Consider the following 22300-nt stretch of genomic DNA (forward strand, 5'->3'; position numbering starts at 1 on the left):
GCAACCCCCCAACCCCCCAAGGCTGCTCAGACAAAAGCCTGACTTGGAGCATCTGCTCTAATCTTGTTTCCCCAGAGAGGGAAGAACACTGGCTGGGCTGGGAGAGCCTGGGTTCCCAGCTGAATTCAACGGCTTAAAAGCTATGGGGCCTCAGGAAAGCCTCTCCTTCCCCCCCGCCCCCGGCCTGTTTCCTCATGGGTCCAAGGAGGGCCTTGGGGAGAGTGAGGGTCTTTAGCCGTGCTTGTGGGGGTCAAGAAGCCCTGTGGCAGTCAGTCTCCTGGAGATGCTGGAGCCCTCAGGAGCAGGGATTTAAATGACTGCCATAAAATACACAGGATGACAAAGGGAGCAATCACACTGAAATATCATTATCTGAATACTTAAAAAAATGTTTTTACAAGGTTAAGGTCATAGGCGAGTTTCTCTGACGAGCGGGCGTCCCTCCCATGAAGGGGATCCTCCTTAGTATTCTCAGAATCAGGCCATTCCTCTCAGAGTCAGTCCATAGCAAATCCCATCCCTTCTCAATAGGAGGTTAGCAATGGGGATGGACAAATAAAAAAATGAGGGCAGCAAGGTGGTTCAGTGGATGGAGAACCAGGCCTAGAGATGAGAGGTTCTGGGTTCATACCTGGCCTCAGACACTTCCTAGCTGTGTGACCCTGGACAAGTCACTTATCCCCCATTGCCTAGCCCTTACTGCTCTTCTGCCTTGGAACCAATACTGAGTATTGATTTTTAAGACTATAGATCTAGAGATAGAGATAGAGATAGATAGCTATAGATCTAGAGGTAAAGATATGTGTAGATAGATAAAGATAGACTGATGGATGGATGGATGATGGATGGATAGATGTATAGCTAAATGATAGATAGATAGATATGTATATATATACACATATATGAAAACAAACAACTAACTAAATAAATAATGCTTGTTCTCAAGAAACTTATAGGAAGTAGGGCATTTGGGAATTGTCCCCCACTCCATTCTTCTTCTCAAGCCAAACTCATTGACTATTTTATTTTATTTTTAATTCTTCCTTTCGATCTTAGTAACAACTTTAAGACAGAAAGGCATAGGCTAGGCAAATGGGGTTAAGTGACTTGTCCAGAATCACTCAGCTAAGAAGCATATGAGATTGGGTTTGAACCCATGCCCTCCTGACTCTAGGCCTGGCTCTATTCATTGCTATTTAGCTGCCCTTGGTCAGAATAGGAGTCAGCCCTCTTTTAGCCTCTCACACTATTTCTTATTTCTTATGCCTGAAATGCCGTCTCTCTCTCTGAATAATAATAAATAACATATATATGACTATAAATAATACACATATATGTGTGTATATTATATGTATGTGTATGACTTTTTGATGCCCTCTATGTATTTTTTCAGTTGTGCCTGACTCTTCGTGATTCCATTTGGGGTTTTCTTGGCAAAGATACTGGAGTGGTTTGTCATTTTCTTCTCCAGCTCATTTGACAGATGAGGAAATAGGGAAAGAGTTAAATGACTTGCTCATGGTCACACAGTTAGTGTGGCCAGATTTGAATTTAAGAAGATGAATTCAGGCCAAACACTCTATCCACTGCACCCCCTTCCCATATGTATATTGAGGCTTGTAAGTATATGTATGTTTATATATATAACATTTTATATATTATACATATCATACATATATAATATATTATATATAAAATACAAATATAAAACTTTTATTAAAACTTTACTGACTGTGTGTATTCTTTTAAAATCTGCAAAGAACTCAAGAGGTAGGTGCTTTTATTAATACCATCTTGCATTAGAAGTGAGGCTGACAGAAGTTAGTTAAGTGACTTGCTTAGGATTACATAGTTTCTGAAGATTCTGAGGCAGATTTCAAAATCAGATCTTCCTGACTCCAGATCCCATGATCTAGTCACTGATGCACCTGGCTGTCTTACCTCTCCTTTAAAACCCAACTCAGATACCATCTCCAGGAAACTTTCTCTGATCTATTCTCCAACCATCCCTAATCCTACCCCATGTCCCCCCTCCCAAAAAAGAACACCTTTCCCTCTGACCTCATGTAGCAATTTGTTTGCAGATCTCTAAAGCATTTATCAGATAACACGGTGAATTAAAGTTATCTGTGCTTGTGTCCTCTAGCCTTGATAGAGCCAAAGCTTCAAAGAGAGCAAGTACTGAGTTTTTTCTAAGCCTTAAAACTTTCCCAGTGCTGAGCCCAGGGCTCTGCACCCAGGAAGTCTTTAATACATTTTTGTTGGATTGTACTTGATTGGATCCGAAAAAAAGACCTTCTAGAGCTCTAGAGAAGAAACGAAGCTAGTTTGGGAGGTTGGGGTGGGGGTGGCACAGAATCTCAGCCCTGCCTTGGGTAGGGCATTGAGCATGGGGAAATATCTTGGCAGTGCTGTAATGAGAAGGGTCCCAGGGATATTTCCTAGAAAAGTCATTTTGGGAAGATGACAGCTTCCTTCCTTCCTTCCTTCCTTCCTTCCTTCCTTCCTTCCTTCCTTCCTTCCTTCCTTCCTTCCTTCCTTCCTTCCTTCCTTCCTTCCTTCCTTCCTTCCTTCCTTCCTTCCTTCCTTCCTTCCTTCCTTCCTTCCCTCTTTCTTCTTTTTAATAGCCCTTATCTTTTGTCTTAGAATTGATAACATCAGTTCCAAGGCAGCAAGCAGAGCAGTAAGGGCTAGATGACTGAGGTTAAGTGACATGTCCAGGGTAAACCACAACTAGGAAGTGTCTGAACTCTGTTCACCTTCGATACATCTATCTGATATGAATCTGGTCTCCTCAGCTAGGCAGAGCAAATGCCAGGGAGGCTGCATGGGGACACAGAACATGATCTGACACTGGGGGCAGAGGGCTTCACTTCCTGTCCCAACTGTATTTACCAATAGTGAGACTGTCAGAAAGTCAAATTACCCCTGAGATCTTGCTTTCTTAATTAGTAGAATAAGGGAGGAAGGCAAGATGATCTTTAGGGTCCCACAAAGCCACAAAATGTAAGAGCAGTCAGTTGAGCATAGTTTATACACAAAAGGACTCATCACTATGATATAAAGGAAAAGCCTCCCTTCCAGCTGGCCCAGGGGCTCCTGGGAGGCCAAAGAGGTAAGAAGAGGCAAAATCCATGCCAACAAAAGTTGGGTCTCAGTAGATTTGAAGCTGGAAGTATCTAGAAAGTTCATCTAGTTTCTTATTTTACAGATGAGCAAACTGAGTCACAAAGGTAGTAAACATTTGGACTAGGATTAAAATCTAGAATTTCTGATCCCAAATATAGTCAGCCACCAGAAAGGAGGCAGACTTAAGATGCAGAATTAGACACATTTTTGTGGGCATGCCTAATGTGGGAATTTGTTTTGCTTGACCATATATATTTATACGAGGATATTTTCTTTTTCTTTTCTCAGTGAGTGGGGGAGACAAGAAGGGAGTTAAAAGAGAAAATAAATGCTTGTTAATTGACAATTAAGAAAAAATACAGTGCTCTTTCCTCTACATCTGTGTGCTGTCTCACTCAGCAGAGAAATGAGAAAGAACCATGACTTCCAAGTCAGAAGACCTAGGTTCTAGGTCCTGTTGATTCTAGACCCAGGGGAGAATAACTCCTGCCCTTCTTCCCTCTGAAAGCTGTTGGAAGAATTGAAGGAGATGGAAGGGAAGTATCCTGAAAAGAGTAACAGGTCTTACAGTCTCACACCTAGTCATAATCCTTTCCCCAAGGCCAAGAGGCAATTTCCTCAAATACCAGATTGTGTTGCAGAGACTTGTTTCTTGGCAGACCATCCACAAGCTCCCTTTTCCGGCATGTTATCGCCTTCACTCTCCTTCTTCCCATCTGACCCAGATCCCTGGTGTTGTTGGCAGAAAGGAGAAAGGCCGTGAGATCTGGGTTCTAGTTCAGAGCCTGGGCTCTGTACTGACTTGCTGGATGCTTTGTGAGCTTTCTCTAAACCTTAGTTTCCCATCTATAATGTAAGGTGGTAAACTTGTTAAGTACTACCACCACCATTTATAATAATAATATGGCACAATTATAAAGCACTTTAAAGTTTACCAAACGCTGTGAGGTCACCTATAGCTTCATGATTCTATGATATTCTATCTAGTTCATCCTAGACCAGGGATAAACCTGCTTTGTATTGGCTATGAAGCATCCCTCTCCTTCTCTAGGCTATGTGATCCCAAAGCAAAGGACACCTCACATTGCATTGTAGTAGAAAGAATTCCTGTCCTTCAAATCTGATCAGGCCCTGCTCTTATCTTGGTGGTCCTAGAAGAAGCTTCTGCCTTCAAAGCTCCCTCCTCCCATTGGTGAGCTTGGAACCTTCTGGATTTTGAGGAAATGCTAGGCCCACCATGCTTTCCCCTTGTCTCTTTTCCAGTTTTGATCCCCTCTAGACCTGGCCACCATGCTCCCCCTTGCCCAACAAGGACATTTTCTTCTTCTTACCACCCCACCCCACTTCTCTTATGCCATGTTGTCTTCTTCACGTTAAAATAAAAGCTCATTGAGAGCAGGCACTGTCTTTTTTTTTTAAATTTGTATTTGTATTCTCAGAGCTTAACCTATTGTTTTGCACAGAAAAAAAAAACCCTAATAATACTTGCTGAATTAATGACTTATTAATTGGTTGCTCTTGGGTGATTCCCTTCCCCATCCCCACTGGGCCTCAGTTTCCTCATTTCCAAAATGAGGTGTTTAAACTAGATGATTTATGCTCTTTTGGATCGAAAGGAATTTGGTTCTATGATTCTTAATCTGCCTTTGACTGGATTCAAAGGGAAGGACCAATAAACATTCTGGAATTTTGACCTTTCTCTTCCTGTGATGACTGAAAATACCAAAACACTTCCTCCAGGAGGCCTTCTTGGATCCACCAATAATAACAATGATAATGTGGCACTGTCATCTGCTAGGGGAATTTCCCTCAACCAACTCACCTCAAGACAAGGTTTTTGTCTAGTCATGCATTTATATATAGTAAATATATATTACATATTATTATATATAAGAAATACAGTTAATAACTATTTTCTGATTTCATTAGAACAAGAATTCCATAGAATATCACAAGAAAAACCTTACAGAACCATCTAGTCCCCCCTCATTTTTCAGATGTTAAGACTGAGTACTATAGTCAACTAGATTTAATCTTATAATTAAAGGAGCCAGGTAGCTCAGTGGATAGGGCACTGGTTTAGAGGTAGGAAGACCTGAGTTCAAATCAGGACTCAACCACTAGCTGTGTGACCCTGGGCAAGTCACTTAACCCTATCTGCCTCAGTTTCCTCATCTGTAAAATGAGCTGGAGAAGAAAATAGCAAACCACTCCAGTATTTTTGCCAAGAAAACCCCAAATGGGGTCATGAAGAGTCAGACACAATTGAAAAGCAACTAGACAACAACAATCTTAGAATTGCTTTGATACCAGATAGATGGAAGCCAATTCCCTATATAGGTCCCTGTCTTCACTTCAGACCAGGGACTTCCTGAGGCTGTGTATCTCTTCTCAGACGAGGGCTCATTTCTCTTCTTACCCAGCAATATCCCAGCTTCACAGGCTCTGTATTAGCCTGTTTAGACACTAAGAGATGAGGCCAAAGGATTCAGATAATTCCTGGTAGGGGTGGATCCCCAAACTGGCCTAGATTCCTTACAAAGGGGCTTCATCTGGTAGGGAACTAGCAGACTGGATGCCTGGGATGGACCTTGTCACAGAGTACCCCTCTCAATAGGGACCCTGTCAATAGAAAAGGAGCTCTAGGACAAAATGAATAAGTTCCTATCTTTAGGGCACTTGAAGATTTGTCAAGAGATTCCTTTATAAGAAGTCTGTAAGGCAGATATCAAGGAGAGGGTTATCCCACTTTTAAGGAGAAGGAAATAGACTTGTGATGGAGAAGTGACTTACCCAAAGTCATACTAACACTGAGCCTAGCAGGCTGGAGAAGATTTGGATGGAGTTGGATTGCTGGACTATCCTTGTTTAGTGGGTTCTATCCTATCCCCCCTCAGTACCCTGGAGCCTCTAGAGTTCCCATGGAAACCCAAAGACCCCACCATACCCCAAAATACACTGAGTTATTCTTTGGAGCAATCACAACTGGTAGTAAAAAATGATAATAATAACACACCAGGAAATTAAAAAAAATACGTCCAGCCCTTGTCCTTGGTTTCTGCTTCTCCTCCTGGCCAAGTTAATTCTCTCCATTGCCTGGTCCTCCCTCTTTCCTATGGGTCTGATTGACATGGGTAAAGAAGCTCTGCCCCAGTTCCCTGGGAACCCCAAATCAGAGCCTAGTCACCATACCTATGACTAACAGAGACAAGCTGACTGGGATCTTGGAGGCTTTAAGGCTTCCCCCAGTAATGTGGCCTTACAGATAGCCAGAGCCTTAGGGGAGAGAGGGGAGGAGGGATGCTGTTTTAGGAACAACCCTCCCCTCCCCCCAATTACCACCATTTCTCCCTTTCTTCTCAGTCTCTTACCCCGAAGCTTTGGGTCTCACACATCCCTGTTAAGCAGAGAAAAAAGGAAGTCTCAGCTCCTCTTCATCAGTCCCTAAGATCTCTGCCATTTCTGCCATTCCAGGTAAATCTGGTATCCTCTGTGCCTCATATGCCAAGTTCTGCCCCTTCTGGTTCCCCTCACAGACCCTCAGCTCCTTCTCCCAGGTTCTGGGCCCTTCTGTCTTTTCTTTTCAATCCCCCCCAAATCCCTCAGCTCTTCCTCCAAGGTGCCGGGCTTCTTTAATCCTTTCTCTTAGACCCTTATACTTGTTTGTATTTCCTTCTAGTCTTCAAGACCTTTCTACTTCCCCAGTAAATCCTCCAAATCCCTCCAAAACTTTCCTTCTCTGGTCTCTAAAGCCTTCATCTAGTTCTCTCATACCTCTTAGTTTTTGCTCTCTGATCCCCAGACCATTTAGCTTCCTCCCAAGCCTTCTTAGTACTCTCAAGACATTTACTTCTGGGCACTGTAAACCTCAGTTACCCCTCCTGAGTTCTGGGCCCCTTCTGTTCCTCTTCTTAGTCCTCACCCTCCTACCCTCTGAACTCTTCCTCCTCATTCTCAGTGCCCGTGGGCTCCCCAATTTAGATGCCCAAGCACCTCAATTCCCCCTTAATCCCCATTTACCCAGGCCCTTATTTTTCTCCTTTAGATTTGGATTCCTTCATTTTCCCTTTAATCCCCAAATTCCTTAGAGCTCTCCCCCACTATCCCAGAGCACAGATTCAACTTAGACCCCCAAACCCCTTCCAATACTTTCAAAATTCTAAACTCCCTCTCACAGTCTCTGGTTTTCCTCCATGTCCCCTCCCATGCCCCAGACTCCACAGCTCATTCTTCTAGTCTCCCCGGAAGACTCAGCTCTCAGCTTTTTCTGCTAGTCTCTAGTCTCAGGGCTAAAGTCTAAGAACACCAACTTTCTGAAAGACCTGGCTAGCCCAAACTCCTGCTCCTTCCCCCACCACACTGTCGGTTCTAGCCTAGATGCTATGGATATATGAAGCCCCATGGCTAAGGCACCCTTCCCTCTTCCATCCCCTGGACCACTCAGTCCCTGAATTTCTTTGGAGAAGGGAAGGAGACACTCAGGGAGAGATGGGAAGTCCAAGTAAGCCTACGAGTGGGGGGGTGAGAATGATGAAGCTGCCCCAGGTTCAGTGCAAGCCGGTCTTCCTCTGGGGTGCCCCTAGGACCAGGCATCAGACAGCCCAGGACACCAAATCCCTTGTCTGACACCTCCTGCTCTCCCTCCCTTCCTTCCTCATTCCTGGCCCGAGCTGTGCAGCTATTGGAACATCCCGTTAAGTCACTTCTGACCGAAGCTTCCCAGCCCAGTCTCTGCTTGCCTTTCCTGGCTGGGCACCGGCCACCCACAGGGTCCCTGAACAAACCCCTGGTCCCCTCCCCCAGTTCCCTCTGGGTCCCCTGGTCCCGTGCTTTCAAGGCAAGGAGAGAGGCAGAAGCAGAGCCAGCGGCAGGCACCTGACGCCTTCTATCTATTGCTTTCAATGTCATTGGGGAAGCTTTCCTGTCTTGTCTCTCTCTCTCTCCCTCTTCTTCCCCATCCCCCTCACCCCAACTCTCCTTCTCTCCCTTTCTCTCTCTCTCTCTCTCTCTCTCTCTCTCTCTCTCTCTCTCTCTCTCTCTCTCTCTCTCTCTCTCTCTCTCTCTCATCAAGTCTATATGGAGGGTATGCCTGTGTCTCAGCATCTCTCTCCTTCCCTGCCTTCCGTTCCTTCTCTCCTCCTCCCTCTCCCTCTCCTCACCCTCTCTCCTCCTTCTCCTCTCTCTCTCCCCTTTCTCCCTCTTCCTCACCCTCTCCCTGGGTCTCCCCAGGACTTACCCCGTCAGCGCTGAGCTGGGCTAAGATGGCGAAGGTGGACAGGCGGTCACAGAGGCAGCGGGTTCGGAAAGCATCGAGGGGCACCGTGCGGCAGCCTCGCCAGGACCAGGGGCCGAGCTGGGAGGAGGAGGAGGAGGAGGATCTGGAAGGGGTGGAGGTAGTGGTTGGGGTGGGGGGCCGGAGAGGCAGGCAGTGAAGGGGGGGAGGCGGGCGGTGAAGTGGGGGGGAGGCCAAGCAGGAGGGAGGCAGAGAGAGAGAGAGAGAGAGAGAGAGAGAGAGAGAGAGAGAGAGAGAGAGAGAGAGAGAGAGAGACATACACACATGAAGGAGAGAAAACACAGAGTGAGAGGAGGCAGCAGCAGAGAAGGGAGGAATGAAATCATTAAGGGATCATTGGCCAGCACAATACAGCCAAGGGGACTTCGCCTGGCAGGCAGGCCGGCCGGCTGTCCGTCTGTCCTACAGCCTCTGTCTGTCCATCAGTCCATCGAGCTATCCTTCTGTCAAAAATCTTCCCACTCCCAGCCTGCGCTGACCCAGGCACCCCCTCACCTCTGCTCGCAGCCCAGCCCCCAGTCCCTAGATGCCTGGCTTCCATATCTCTGCTTCCCCTGAGGCCCGGGAGCTTGCTCCTTCTCCCCTCTCCCTGCCCCCAGGCAGCAGGAGCCCTCTGAGCCTGAGCCCGATAAACCCAGGGAGAGAGGTGAGGAAAGGAAGGCGGGAGGGAGTCACAGTCAGAGGGGGGCCTGAGCAAGAGAGACAGAAAAGGGAGCAATGAGAGATGGGGGAGAGAAACTAGGGAAGGGGAGAGAGGGGAGAAAGACAGAGACTGAGACAGAGACAGAGAGAGTTGCCTACCCAGCCAGCAGTGGGTAGAGATGCCAGGCAATTGCTGAAGTCTGGAGAGCAGCCAACCCCCAACCCCCACCACCAAAAAAAAAAAAAGAACCCATACTCACTCACACAAATACACACACTCCTACGGGCCCAGGCCCCCAGCAGCCGGGCCTCGTGGGGGAGGGGGAAGCCAAGACTCCACAGGGGAAACAAAGGGGGAATGGAAGGGGGGCAGTGTATATGCCTGTGGAAGAATGTGCATCTGGAGAGGAGAGCGTGCACTTGAAGGGATGGGGGACACTGGGGAAAGTTGAGTGGGCTGGGGAGGTGCATACACGTGGGAACCTTTGTCTGCTTTTTCATTAGTGTATCTACTTTATGTCCAACGGAGGAAGAGGGGAGTGTGGGGGACAGGAATACCCTTAAAAGTCTCAGAGAGGCGACTAGAAGAGGGCAGCAGAGGGGTCATGAGGACAGAAAAGGTGGATGCCAGAAGTCTGAGAAAGAAGAGCTTCCTCTTCTTAGGAGGAGCAGGAGAAAGACCCTTCCCATGGCCCATGGTAGGGGCCAGGGTAAGGCAGGTGGGACTAGTGGCCATGAATCATCAATCCAAAGAGTTTTGGTTTAGGAAAGAGTCTTAAAGATCCTACTGTCTGATAACTTAATTTAATCCATGAGGAAATGAGGCCCCAAGAGAGGGAAAGGACTTGTTCAAGATCACACAGGACCAGGATTTAGGCCTTGGTCTTTGGGAGCCTCAACTGCCCATAATCAATCCTTTATGGTGCAGAGTCTAAATTTTGAGGATCATAGATGACACGATCATTGATCCACAGCTGGCAGGAGCCTTGCCTTCTGGTCCAACCCCATCATTTTATAAATGAATAAACTAAACCCAAGAGAGTATCAATGGTTTACCCATGGTTACACAGCCAATTAGTGTCATTGTTGAGATTTTAACTCAGGTCCCCCAGCTCCAAAGTCAAGCTTGTTTCAATATCCAAGGCTACTTCCTATCTGGCAACCTATGAGTATCTTTCTGGGGAGGTTTAACATGATCATCCCCTTGATCTAAATTGTGTTTGTCAGCTCTTTCATGCCTAGGGGCCCCATCTTTCCAGGAGATCTGGTTCTCCTCACATCTCCCTCAGGTTCCAGAGCTTCACAGTGACTGGTTGCAAAAAATCACGGTACTGGCAACTGAGAGCCCAGCACTTAGTAGGCACTTGGTGAGGGTGGGCTGAATGGGCACACAACCATTCTCATTTATCTCATACCACTAGGCTCTTCTCAGAGTCCTTTCCCCATTTATTCTCCCATGAGCCTCACTGGGGCCAGCAGCCTGTCATATAGAAACCAGCTGGCTGACCTTGGGCAAGTTTTTTTTTCTGAATCTTACACATCAAACTATGATGAAAGTCCTGTCACTCCATGAGGCTGTTTTGAGGAAGTTTGTAAACTAGAGTAGAAGAGGTCTATATGGACAGGAAGGTAGCACAGTGGAAGGGTGGCAAGCCTGGAGATAGGAGGACCTTTTCAAATCTGACCTCAAACATTTCCTAGCTGTGTGACTTTGGGCAAGTCACTTAATTCCCATTGCTTAGCCTTTACCATTCAGAACTGATACTAAGGTAGAAGATAAGAGTTTTTAAAGAAGAAAGGAAAGAAAGAAAGAAAGAAAGAAAGAAAGAAAGAAAGAAAGAAAGAAAGAAAGAAAGAAAGAAAGAAAGAAAGAAAGAAAGAAAGAAAGAAAGAAAGAAAGAAAGAAAGAAAGAAAGAAAGAAAGAAAGAAAGAAAGAAAGAAAGAAAGAAAGAAAGAAAGAAAGAAAGAAAGAAAGAAAGAAAGAAAGAAAGAAAGAAAGAGACTTTGTTACTATGGCTGTGAGCATACAGTGTCAGAAGTCAAATGACTTGCCAAAGGTCTTAGAATGCATTAGTGGAGAAACAGGGATGAGAACCTAGGTCTCTTTACTTCTCACCCCTCAATTGCTGGACGAGTCAGGGTGCTTCACTCTGTACTATAATGCCTTCCCAGCAAGGGCTCAGTCAACATCAATCAAGGCTATTAGTTGACTAATTCCCTGGAGATCTTAGGAAAGAAAATCGATCCACTATCCATCTTTTTGGTGAAGCTGGGTGAGGGGACTGGGGATGGCTAAAAGGACTTGGCATGGTTCCTTCAATTCTCTGCATCCTGTGACAGAAAAGCCATAGCCAGCTAATTTAAGATTAAAAAAAAACATAAAAATTTTAACCTTTATTTTCTGTCTTAGTAACAATTTTAAGACAAAAAGACAAGGCCTAGATCACATGGCTAAGAAGTGTCTAAGGCCATATTTTAACCCAGATCCTCCCAACTCCAGGTCTGGTGCTTTATCTTCTACTAAGTGACCTAGTTGTCCCACCCCAAAGCAATTCATGACATGTACACAGTGCTTAGCATGGGACTTGGAGTCAAGAAGAATTGGATTGAATTCTGGATCTGACATTTACCAGCTGTGTGACCTCTAGCAAACTAATAAACATCTCTGGGCTTCAGGATCTCTCTCTGTCTGTATCTCAGTCTCTGTTTCTGTCTCCCTCTGTCTCTCTCTGTCTTTGTGTCTCAGTCTCTGTTTCTGTTTCTGTCTCTGTCTCTCCTTCTCAAACCTATGATTTTATTGATATTGGAACTCCTGGTGAGTAAAATCCCTTTACCCTACTGTCCCTATTGCTGGGTTGCAAAGAGGTTAAATCATTTGCTACGGGTCATATAGCCAGTGTGTTGGAAGTGGGAGGTGGTAGCTTGAACCCAAGACTTCCTAGTTCTTAGAACAGTACTCCATCCATTATGTCCTGTTATATCTCTATAAAGTGGAAGTTAATCCTGCAAGTTTATTGTGAAGCAATTCTTTGAATAATTATAAATCACAAGATAAATATTGACTATTATTCTTGTTGCTGTTACTGTTACAATTAGAGTGTACAAAGTATGTGCTCATGCAGCTTGTTTGCTTCTCACAAAAGTCTCGTGAGATGGGTATTAAAAGCATTATCATTTCCATTTTAAAAACGAGGAAACTGAGGCAAAGAGAAAATAAAAGTGATTGGCCAAGAGTTCCATACCACATGAGTCAATAAATGATAGTAAAAAAATTTGAACCTAGGTTTTCTGATGACCAGACCATCATGTCTTCCCCTGTACAGTCTTCTCATTTAGAAGATGCCATTTTCTTTGACATGAGGGCAATCTTTTTTTCTTTTAACTTTTACCTTCTGTCTTAGTAAAAACTCTAAGGTTTAGTCAATGGAGTTAAGTGACTTACCTAGGGTCACACAGCTATAAAGTATATGAGGTCAGATTTAAACCCAGGACCTCCTGTCTCCATGCCTGGTGCTCTATCCATTCTGCCATCTAGCTCACCCTAAGATCAGTCTTCTCCAAAGGAAAGGCATTGTCCCTTCCTTTTGTCCACTCCCCCTCCCACCCCTGCCCTGGCAAATGTGTGATGAGTAGTCACTGGTCACTGGCTCAATAAACCTGGAATGATGTTCTTAAATGTTTACACCTACTGCCCAGGTCAACAGACTATTCAGCATCTCTGAGTATGGGGGACACTCAAAGAGCTGAATAAAGGCAGAAATATGGACCTTGCCCTCATGAAGCCCCCCTTATCCATACTATTCTGAAGAGGGGGGCATGGCCTTCTGGCTCCATTGCTAGCTTTACTGTGGCATCAGGGAAGTCATTTCACTCAGCCTCAGTTTCCTACTCTGCAAAATAGGAGATTTGGAGGTAGATGGTTTCAAGGGGCTTTCCCAATTCTTATATTCTATGGATTCAGGCCCATTCCATCTCCAATATTCTATATTCCATGTTTTAAGGACTATGGTGAAATGGATGACAAACAGGACTTGAGTCAGAAAACATGGCTTGACACAGCTTCAAATCCTACACGTCTCCAAAACAATGGTTTTTTTTAATCTTAATTTCTTAAGACTTAATTTCTCTAAACCTCAGTTTCCTTACCTGCAAAAGACGGGTAATTTTAGGTGTTTATTCATAACTCTCTACTAAGAAGGCAAAATTGGGTTGAATGTAAAAAAAAAGTAAAAGATGCCTAAAAACCCATGCAATCTCCCTTAATGGCAGTCCTTTCCCTCTGGGGATTCTCTCTCATTTATCCTGCCTGCATCTTTTTGGTACCATGTTATGCAGTCTCCCCCTTGTAATATAAGCTCCTAGACAGCAGGGCCTGTTTTTTGTCTGCCTTTGTATCCCCCATGTGAACGTAGCTAGTGCTTAATAAATGCTTGCTTGACTTGGCATGGACCGCCTCAGCAGGTAATGAGTTCTCCCCTCAGTGGAGATGCTGAAGCTTAAAAGTGGTTGGCCAACTCGTCAAGGACATCATGGTGGGCCTTGCTTCAGAGATGGCCCCTGAGGCCCCTTCCAACCCTGAGATGCTGCAGTTCTGTGAAACCTCCTATCTCCTGTAAACCTAAAGAATGTAAGTTATTATTATTTCCACTTTCGACATATATTCTAAGGTCTTGTACGCTTTCTGTTCTAAGGCTCCCTTCTGTTCTTGGATTCTCTGTTCTCTGTTTTCAAGTCCCTTCCAGCTACCAGGCTGATTTGCTCCTTGTTTTCCCTCCTGGGAAGCAGAGGCCCCATGGTCAAGGGGGGAAACAGCCTGCTCTTCAGATGAAGCAGGCCCTTGGAAACGCTTGCCTTGGCCATGAGTGGCTCTCGGCCCGGTGCTAATTATGTTATCAGCCTCCACAGAAGGTGGTGGTGGGAGACGGGCCAGGCCCAGCTCTCTCTGTTGGGTTGGCTTAGGCTCTGGCATAAGAGAGCAGCAGTGAGGCCCTCCTGGAGCTGGGGCCTAAGAGAGCCTGGGTCTTATCTCTCGTGCTATGATTCTTGCTCTGAAATAATAAGAATTCTAGATTCTGATTCTATGTAAGGTATATGATAGGGTCCCTTAGATATCATCTAGGCCAGCCTTCTCATCTCATGGAAAAGGAAACTGAGGGAGTGGCTGGGTGGCTCTATGGATTGAGAGCCAGGTCTAGAGATGGGAAGTCCTGGGTTCAAATGGATCCTCTGCAAGTCACTTAACCACCATTGCCTAGCCTTTACTGCTCTTCTGCCTTGGAACCAATACACGGTATTGATTCTATGATGGAAGGTAAGGGTTTAAATTAAAAAAAAAAAGGAAACTGAGGTCCAGATAGCAAAGTTCCTTGGCCAGAACCATGTAGCCAACCAAGGAAAGATCTGAAACTAGAACCCAGGCCTCATGACTACTTATCTACTCCATTCAGAAGGATGGAGTAGAACCATCTAATGATCCATCCAAGGATCTCTGGGTCCATCTAAGGTTCCAGAAGTAAATGGGGAGGTTTTTCAGTGCCCAGATAGTCTTACATTTCAGAGGAAGCATCGAGCCTTTGCTATAACTCTACAGGCACATGGCCTAACATCAGGGAATTAACAATTAACCTTGACAACAGAAGGGGAGCTTGGACTGGAGGGCCAGGTCGAAGAGGCTCTCATGCTATACACTGACCAGATGAAAGAGCTGCAGCTATGGATTGTGGAGAAGAGAAGCTGGAAGGGGTCTGGTACTACTGTTTTCAGACACTGGGTCAGAGGCAACTGACTAGTTCTGGGTAACCATAGAAGCCAGTAAGGAATCAGAGCCAAGTGGCTGTTACAAGGAAAAAGATTTGGGGCACAAAGATTGCAGCTCATTGAGTCTGAAGACTAAAGAACCCTTACCTTTATTTTATTATTTTGTAACCTTTATTTAAAAAAATCTATCTTGAAGCCCAATGACATGTTATTTAAAACAATGCTATTTTGACTGTATTTCAATATAATTATATATAATCAATAGAATTGATTTCCTTTGTAATTCTTTGTGTTTTTTCATTTCCTTAAATGCTTATTATGTTCATGGATCGAAGGTTAAGAACTGTTGCTCCTGCGTAATGTGTTCATAGATTTATACTATCAGCGAATTCTTCCTAAAAGCTCTTTTAAAGCTCTTCTACTATTAGTTAAAACTGCTTCCCCCAAATTCTCACTTTCCCCCACCACAGCATCATAGCATGCTGTAGAAGGTACTTAGATTTTTTTTTAGTTCAATCAGTTCATTTTACATATGGAGAAACTGAGACATCTAAGAAATTGAGGCCTATGAGTCAAGAAGACTCATCTTCCTAAGTTAAAGTCTGGCCTCAAACACTTACTTAGCAGTGTGACCCTGGGCAAGTCTCTTAACTCTGTTTATCTCAGTTTCCTCATCTGTAAAATAAGCTGGAGAATCTATGGCAAACCATGTTTTCCAAGAAAACCCCAAATGGGGTCAGGAAGATCTGGACAGAATTGAATAGCAACAAACTGAGACTGAGAGGTCTAGGGACTTGCCCAAGGGATTTCAACTAGTGAGTGCCAAAGCCAAGGCTAGAACCTAAACTTCCGGACCTCAATTCCAGTGTTCTCTATATTCCACAGGGGTGCAGAAGATGTAATAAAAGGTTGCTCTCTCCTTATTTTTCTAACCCCTTGTCCTTGGCTCCAGAGGAGGGTTAGGTGGCCCTGCTAGGAGCTTGCTGTCCTGGGCTACACATGCCTGAAATAACTAGGTCAGGGAGCTGAGTGCCCCTCCTCCCCCATCCCAGTTCCAATGAATGTGGGTCAGCAGCTCCTCCTTTTTCCCTCCTCTCACCTCGACTCACCCCGAAGGAGCCCTGGGGAAGGTACTCTGTCAGGTCCCAATCCCAGGAAATCTAGGGATCCTTTTCTCTAGCCTGGCACGAGGGGACAGGGAGAAGAATGAAATTTCAAGACAGAATCCTGGAGCAAGAAGGGATTTCAGAGCCTGTCCAGTCCGTCTCACTCCTGCACCTTCCCCTCTCTAACATACCCCACAGGAGGTCAGGCTGCTTTGGCTTGAAGGCTTCTAGTGAGGGGCGACTGATATTGCGAAGGAGCCCGTCCACTGCCAGACAGCTCTCATTCGTAGCAAGGCTCTTCCTCAGATCAGACCTAAATGCGTTCCTTGGCAACTTCCCCACATCGCTCTGGACAGAACAAGTGGAACTGGTCTTACATGTAACTATCTCCCCTTCCCCAAGTGTCCTTCTTCTCCAAGACAGATATCCCCAGAGCTTTCTCAACTAATATAATATCTTCAACTAATATAATATATTATATATATAGCATATATATTCATGTAGTATAATATTCATATAGTATAATATACATATAGTAGATATAGTTATAATATACTATACTATACAGTAGACTAAAACATATACTATAATATATATAGTACATATACAGTATATATATTCATAGTATAATATACACATAGTATATATATTCATAGTATACTATACTATAATATACTACATAGTATATTATAATATAAATATAGTATATATGTAGAGTACATATACTGATATATACTATATACTATATATTATATACTATATTGAATATATATACTGTATAGCATAATATACATATAGTATATATACCCATAGTATATTATATTATTATATACATATAATATATAGTATGTATGTTATATTTATACTCATGTAGTATTATATTCTATAATATACATAGAGTGTAACATACTATAATCCTCATTTTGAGGCTCTTCCCCTTACTAGTTACTCGCCCCTAGATACTCTCAAGCTTTTTGGAGCCCATCTGAAAATCCAGAGGTCATAAATGTTGAATCGGAAAGGACCTGAAGTGACAGGGAAACTTCTAATGAGTCCCACCTCCTAATTTTACCAATAGGAAATTGAAGCTGAGATTAGGAAAGTCTCTGTAGCATGGTACAGTATATAGTGCACCAGGGCTGGAGTCAGGAATATCTGGGTTCAAATCCAGCCTCAGATACTTATTGACTATCTGCTTACCTTGGGGTAAGTCACTTCACTCTGTTTACCTCAGTTTCCTCATCTTTAAGATGAGCTGGGGAATGGCAAACCACTCTAATATCTTGCCAAGAAAACTCTAAATGGAGTCACCAAGAGTCAGACTCCACTGAAAGGATGGAGCAACTTTAGTAAGCAGCTAATTTCTCTGAGTAGATTTGAATCCAAGTCTTCTGATTTCAAATGTAGGGCTCTTTCCATGACCCTCTGCTCGACCCCTCTTCCTCTTAACCTTTGATGCCCAGAATCCAAGATAAGAGCTGTAAGATATGACCAGGACAGGTGTAGCCTCCCATCTTCTCTTTAACTTTTGGTTCCCAGACCCCAAACATGATATGACCAGGGCAGGCATAGACACCATTGTTTCTGAGTGGGAACTATATACTATGAGATGCCAAATTGCATACGGAATATTAATATTTGGAGAGAATTCTTGTTTGTCAATTGAAGATACAAATAAGAACAAGAGGTTTTTTTTTGTTTTGTTTTGTTTTGTAACCTTTGCCTTCTGTCTTAGAAACAATCTTATGCAGAAGAGTAGTGAAGGCTAGGCAATGGGGGTTAAGTGACTTGCCCCTGGTCGCACAGCTAGGAAATGTCTGAGGCCAGATTTGAATTTAGGACTTCCCATCTCCAGGACTGGCTCTCTGTCCACTGAGTCACCTTGCTCCCCTTCAGGATTAAGGTTTGATAATCCTCATCTTTAAAGTAAATTAGTTATAAAATGCAACAAAGAGCAGTGTCAAGTCTATTTATCTCAATAGAGCGTGTAGCTACCCTACGCTCCTTCCCTTATCAAAGGTAGAGTGATCCAACCTTTGGGAAAAGTGATCAAAATCTCTCAGAACTCTCCCCCCAAAACAAAAACAAAAAAACAAAAGCAGGAAGCGCATCACCATATACCCTAGCAAAGTGAACAAGATATGCTATAATTATATAAATTTAGAATGTTTTTTTCCCCAAGTAAACAATAAAGGAAGTGATCCTAGAGGTTGAATTCTGGTTGTTTCTTCCTACCTGTGTGATGGTGGGCAAGCGCCTTTCCTTCTCTGGGCCTCAGTTTCCTCATCTGTCAAAGGAGGGGTTTGGCTGTCATTCTGTCTAACGGCACCTACTCACTCTAAACCCTAAGCTCCCAGAAAGGCACTGCCCCCCCACCCCGCCTCCATGCAGCTGAGAGACCTTCCTCTCCTTGTAGTCTTCAGAGACTGCCACCTCCCCAGCCTGCTCCGATCCCTCCAGAACTTGGCGCCCCTTCAATAGCTCTCTGCAGCAGTCTGCAACATAATCCTGTGGCGTTGCTTGGTACAGTGCTCTATATATCTTCTAACAAGCATGTGTGCTGCCTGCGTGGATGTATGGCCCGGCTCTCTCATTCGCTGGAGGTCTGCCCCAAGGTAAGGACATGTCTTTCCCTCAGAAAAGTGTCTCTTTAAAGGTGTCTCTACTTTCATGTGAGGGAAGGAGTCAGGTCTTTCTCCCTGAGAAGAAAGCCTTCTGAGATCAGGGCTATGCCTCATCCTTTTTCCTGCCTTTCCACACTATCTTCTCTTTCATCCTTACTTTTCTGATAGTAGGGACCTGACCTGGTTGGGACACTGTCATGGGGTGGATCAGTAATTGATCAATAGATTCTGGGCTGTCACTTGATTAATCCTCCCTTGAAATGGGCATCCATTGATTGGGAAACCCAGGGTGATACCAATATGTCCCTGGAGGGACAGAAAGGATGCTGTTCCTGGGAAACTATCCAGATGGACCCAGGACACTAAACCCTAAACAAAGCCTTCAGGGACTCCTAGTATGATGTGAGCTGGGACATAATAAATATCCATCCTGCTAGAATGATCTTTCCAAAACACCCCACTGATTCATTCAAAAATCTTTAATTTAAGCATCTTCAATGTTCCAAACTTTGTGCACGGCAATGGTAGGATGGGGAGAGCACACAGGGGGCTGGGGAGAGACATAAAGTTTAATGGAATCAGCTCATCACTTCCCAGATCAGAAACTTCTAATGATTCCCTATTGCCTCCATGATAAAAGTTCAAACCCCTCACCTTGCTATTCATGGCTCTCCCCAATAACGCCTCAGTTCTGATAAAAGTCCTTGACCTGGTATTCAGGGTCCTCCACAATCTACACTCTGTTATTGTTCAGTCATGTCTGATTCTTCATGGTCCCATTTGTAGTTACCTTGGCAAAGATACTGGAATGGTTTGCCATTTCTTTCTCCAGTTCATGTTACAGATGAGAAGACTAAGGCAAACAGAATTAAATGACTTGTCTAGGGTCACATAGCTAGTAAGTATCTGAGACTGGATTTGAACTCAGGTCTTTCTGACTCTGGGTCCAACCTCTGTCTCTTGAGCCACTACATGAACCCAAGTCTCAAACCAATTTTGACTCCATTATCTAATCAAAATTAACTAGTTTGGCTTTCATTATCCCCCAGAATAGAAGAGTTGACTTTGGAGATGGAAACATGGAACTGGAATTATGGAATTATTATCTGCCACCAACTCTCAATGTGACCTTGGTCCCATTTCTCCATTTCTCTGCCTTAGTTCATTCTCTCACTGGAAAATAAAGGAGTAACATTCTACAAGTTGCATATTCTATAAGACTAGAAACCCACCTCTCTCTCACAACTTGGCTCATCCCCCTTGCTCAGATGCCTTCCATTTCTTCTCTTCCCTTCCATATTTTCTGCATCCTTTAAGTTCTAGCTCAATTCCTGAATTCTCTAAGGAAAATGCCCCCAGTTCTCCAGCTTCTCTAGATATCTATAGAACTTACATTTAATATTACACTTGAGGCTACCCTGAACTAGGGTTTAAAACTAGATGATCTCAGAATTTTCTTTCACTTACAAAATTCTAGCAGAAGTCTGAGGGTCTTCAAGTGGAGGGAGGGTGACCACAGCTTGGGACTGTCACAGAGTGGACCTATGATTTGTGTAGGAACTGAACTATGAGTCCTTTGAAGTTCCTTCCAGATCTCAGATTCTGTGATTCTAACATTTTAAAGTTTTCTTCATCAGACTAAATATCCCCATTTCCTTCACCTGATGGCATGGTATCCACTTCTTTCCCAATGAGTTTTCCCTCAAAGGACCACAGAATTACAGATTTAGAGCCAAAAGGGATTTTGAAGGTAAGCTAGTCTAGTCCCCCATTTTCAGGTAAGGAAACTGAGGTCCAGACAGTTTCTATCAGTCAGTCAATAAACTACGTATCAGACACTGCTAACGGCTAGGAATACAAAGAAAGGTAAAAGACAGTCTAATGGCTAAGACAACGTGCAAACAACTACAAATAAATAAGCTATATATTATTAGGCTATATACTCAATTAATATTTAATATGCTATATTACTATATTAAGTTATACTTAAATATATCCTGTGTTAAGCTGTAGGCTACATACTATTAAGCTAAGCAGGAAATAATCAATAGAAGAAAGGCATTAGAATTAAAAGGATCATGAAAAGTTTTACCCAAGGTCACAGAGGTAATAAATGGCAGTCAGAATTTGAACCCAAGTCCTCCAACTCCAAGGCTAGTGCTCTATGCGTTATGCTGCCTCTCTATTCTAAGTCCTAACATCCCAAGGCACCATGATTCTAAGATTTCTATGGTTCTAAGATTTTCTGATACCATCCCTTTACTTTTTTTAGTATTTCCTATGTATATGTCCTTTTTTTTTTGCCTAACTCTGTAGTGAGGTTAGAGGGGAAAGTGTGGAGGATGATGGGGCAGAACCTGAGGTCGGGCCACATCTCCATCTTCTTCTATCTCTTATTTCATGGAGTTTCCTATAAAGCCAGACACATAGGAGATTGGATGCAGATGCAGTAACAAGTTGATGGATTGGTCTTTCTGGTTTCTAAGTCCTTTCCCTACTGAGGAGGTACTAGAGTGAGAGGAGCTGAGGACTGAACCTTTGGTCCCTTGGGCCTTCAAGGAATGGGTCATTTGGCTCCAAAGAAGACCTCATTATCCAAAGACCAGGGACACTGAATGGACACAGGGCCAATCTGTGTTGTGACTGGAACCAAGCCAGTGCAAGGCTAACCCCCAAGGGGAGGCAGGGAGGCACAGCCAGGAATAGTGGCTTGATGGGCAATGAATCTTGGCCCTTCTTGTATTGCACTGAGATGCCAATCGCTCCTTCTCAGAGGCTGCCTTCCCCAAATGCTGGCTCCAGGACTTCCTCATTTCCCCTACCTCCTCAGTTCCTAGGGGGTGGCACTGAAAAGTCACCAAGCCTCAGGGGCCTGGGGATTACTTTCCTTTTTTTCTATCTGGCACCAGAGAGGGCAGGCGCCAGTGGATCCCTTGAGAAGAGAATGGGAACATCAAACTTCTGGGTTTATCATGAGTTTTCTTGCCTTTGGCCAGAGAAGCAGCCAACTCACTGTCATCTTTCCCACTTCTAGATACATATACCCAGCTAGCATACACAACATACTCAAATACAAAGTAAGAGCAGGAAAGCAAGGAAGATCAGAACTAGAACAGCTACTTTGAGGCTCACTTGGGATTTGTTTGGCTTCAGAATGAGATGGAAGGTACTGGCATTGTGGATATCATTAGACTAAGTAGAGATTTAGAGAATGTATGCTTTAGGGATTAGGACTCAGTCTGGGATCAGATTTGGAAATCATTCTGGTACCAAGGCCAGGGCACAGTCTGTAGCCTGGACCAGTGCTCAATGCAGGACCAGGGCCAAGGCTCAGTCCAGCACTGGGGAATAGGATTTATCTCCATGTTAGATGTCTGTCCCATGTGAATATAGACTTACTGAAATCATGGGTGGGAGTCTAGTTCACTTGCCAGGAACCTAAAGGGGCTGCCACAGCCCACTCATTTTTGTCCTGTGGGCTCTTGAGCTGTGGGTGACAGTTCTATTGGAAGACACTGAGTCATCTCCCTGGAACCCAACCATTTTCCAGGAGAGGAGGTTGGAAATGTAGCCAGAATTATTCCCTCTTGCAACATCCCTTTCTATTATATAGTTGTAATACAGACACAGCTCCTGAACACTGGTAAGGGGACAGAAGTCCCCATCTAGCCCCTGTTCTGTTCCTATAATAGCCTGCAGTATTAGAATGTGTGCAACTTAGACTGAAAACAAGGTAGGGGATACAGGT

At 44.2% G+C, this 22300-nt stretch overlaps 1 protein-coding gene across 10 annotated transcripts in view; it reads right to left on the bottom strand.

The window, feature by feature from the left end:
• ADGRB1 (adhesion G protein-coupled receptor B1) overlaps positions 1 to 22300 on the bottom strand; it is a 290949-nt gene that overhangs the window by 99508 nt on the left and 169141 nt on the right. For 7 of the 10 annotated variants that reach the window (XM_056820734.1, XM_056820738.1, XM_056820736.1 and 4 more), the window contains one exon: positions 8366 to 8507. In XM_056820734.1, coding sequence (XP_056676712.1) covers positions 8366 to 8507 — 142 coding nt within the window. Of the gene's footprint in view, positions 1 to 8365; positions 8508 to 8917; positions 9288 to 22300 lie in introns of those variants that run through there. The other 3 variants (XM_056820742.1, XM_056820741.1, XM_056820740.1) reach the window with 2 other exon arrangements.

This window comes from Monodelphis domestica, chromosome 3 (genome assembly GCF_027887165.1).
Source record: "Monodelphis domestica isolate mMonDom1 chromosome 3, mMonDom1.pri, whole genome shotgun sequence".
Lineage (NCBI taxonomy): Eukaryota > Metazoa > Chordata > Mammalia > Didelphimorphia > Didelphidae > Monodelphis > Monodelphis domestica.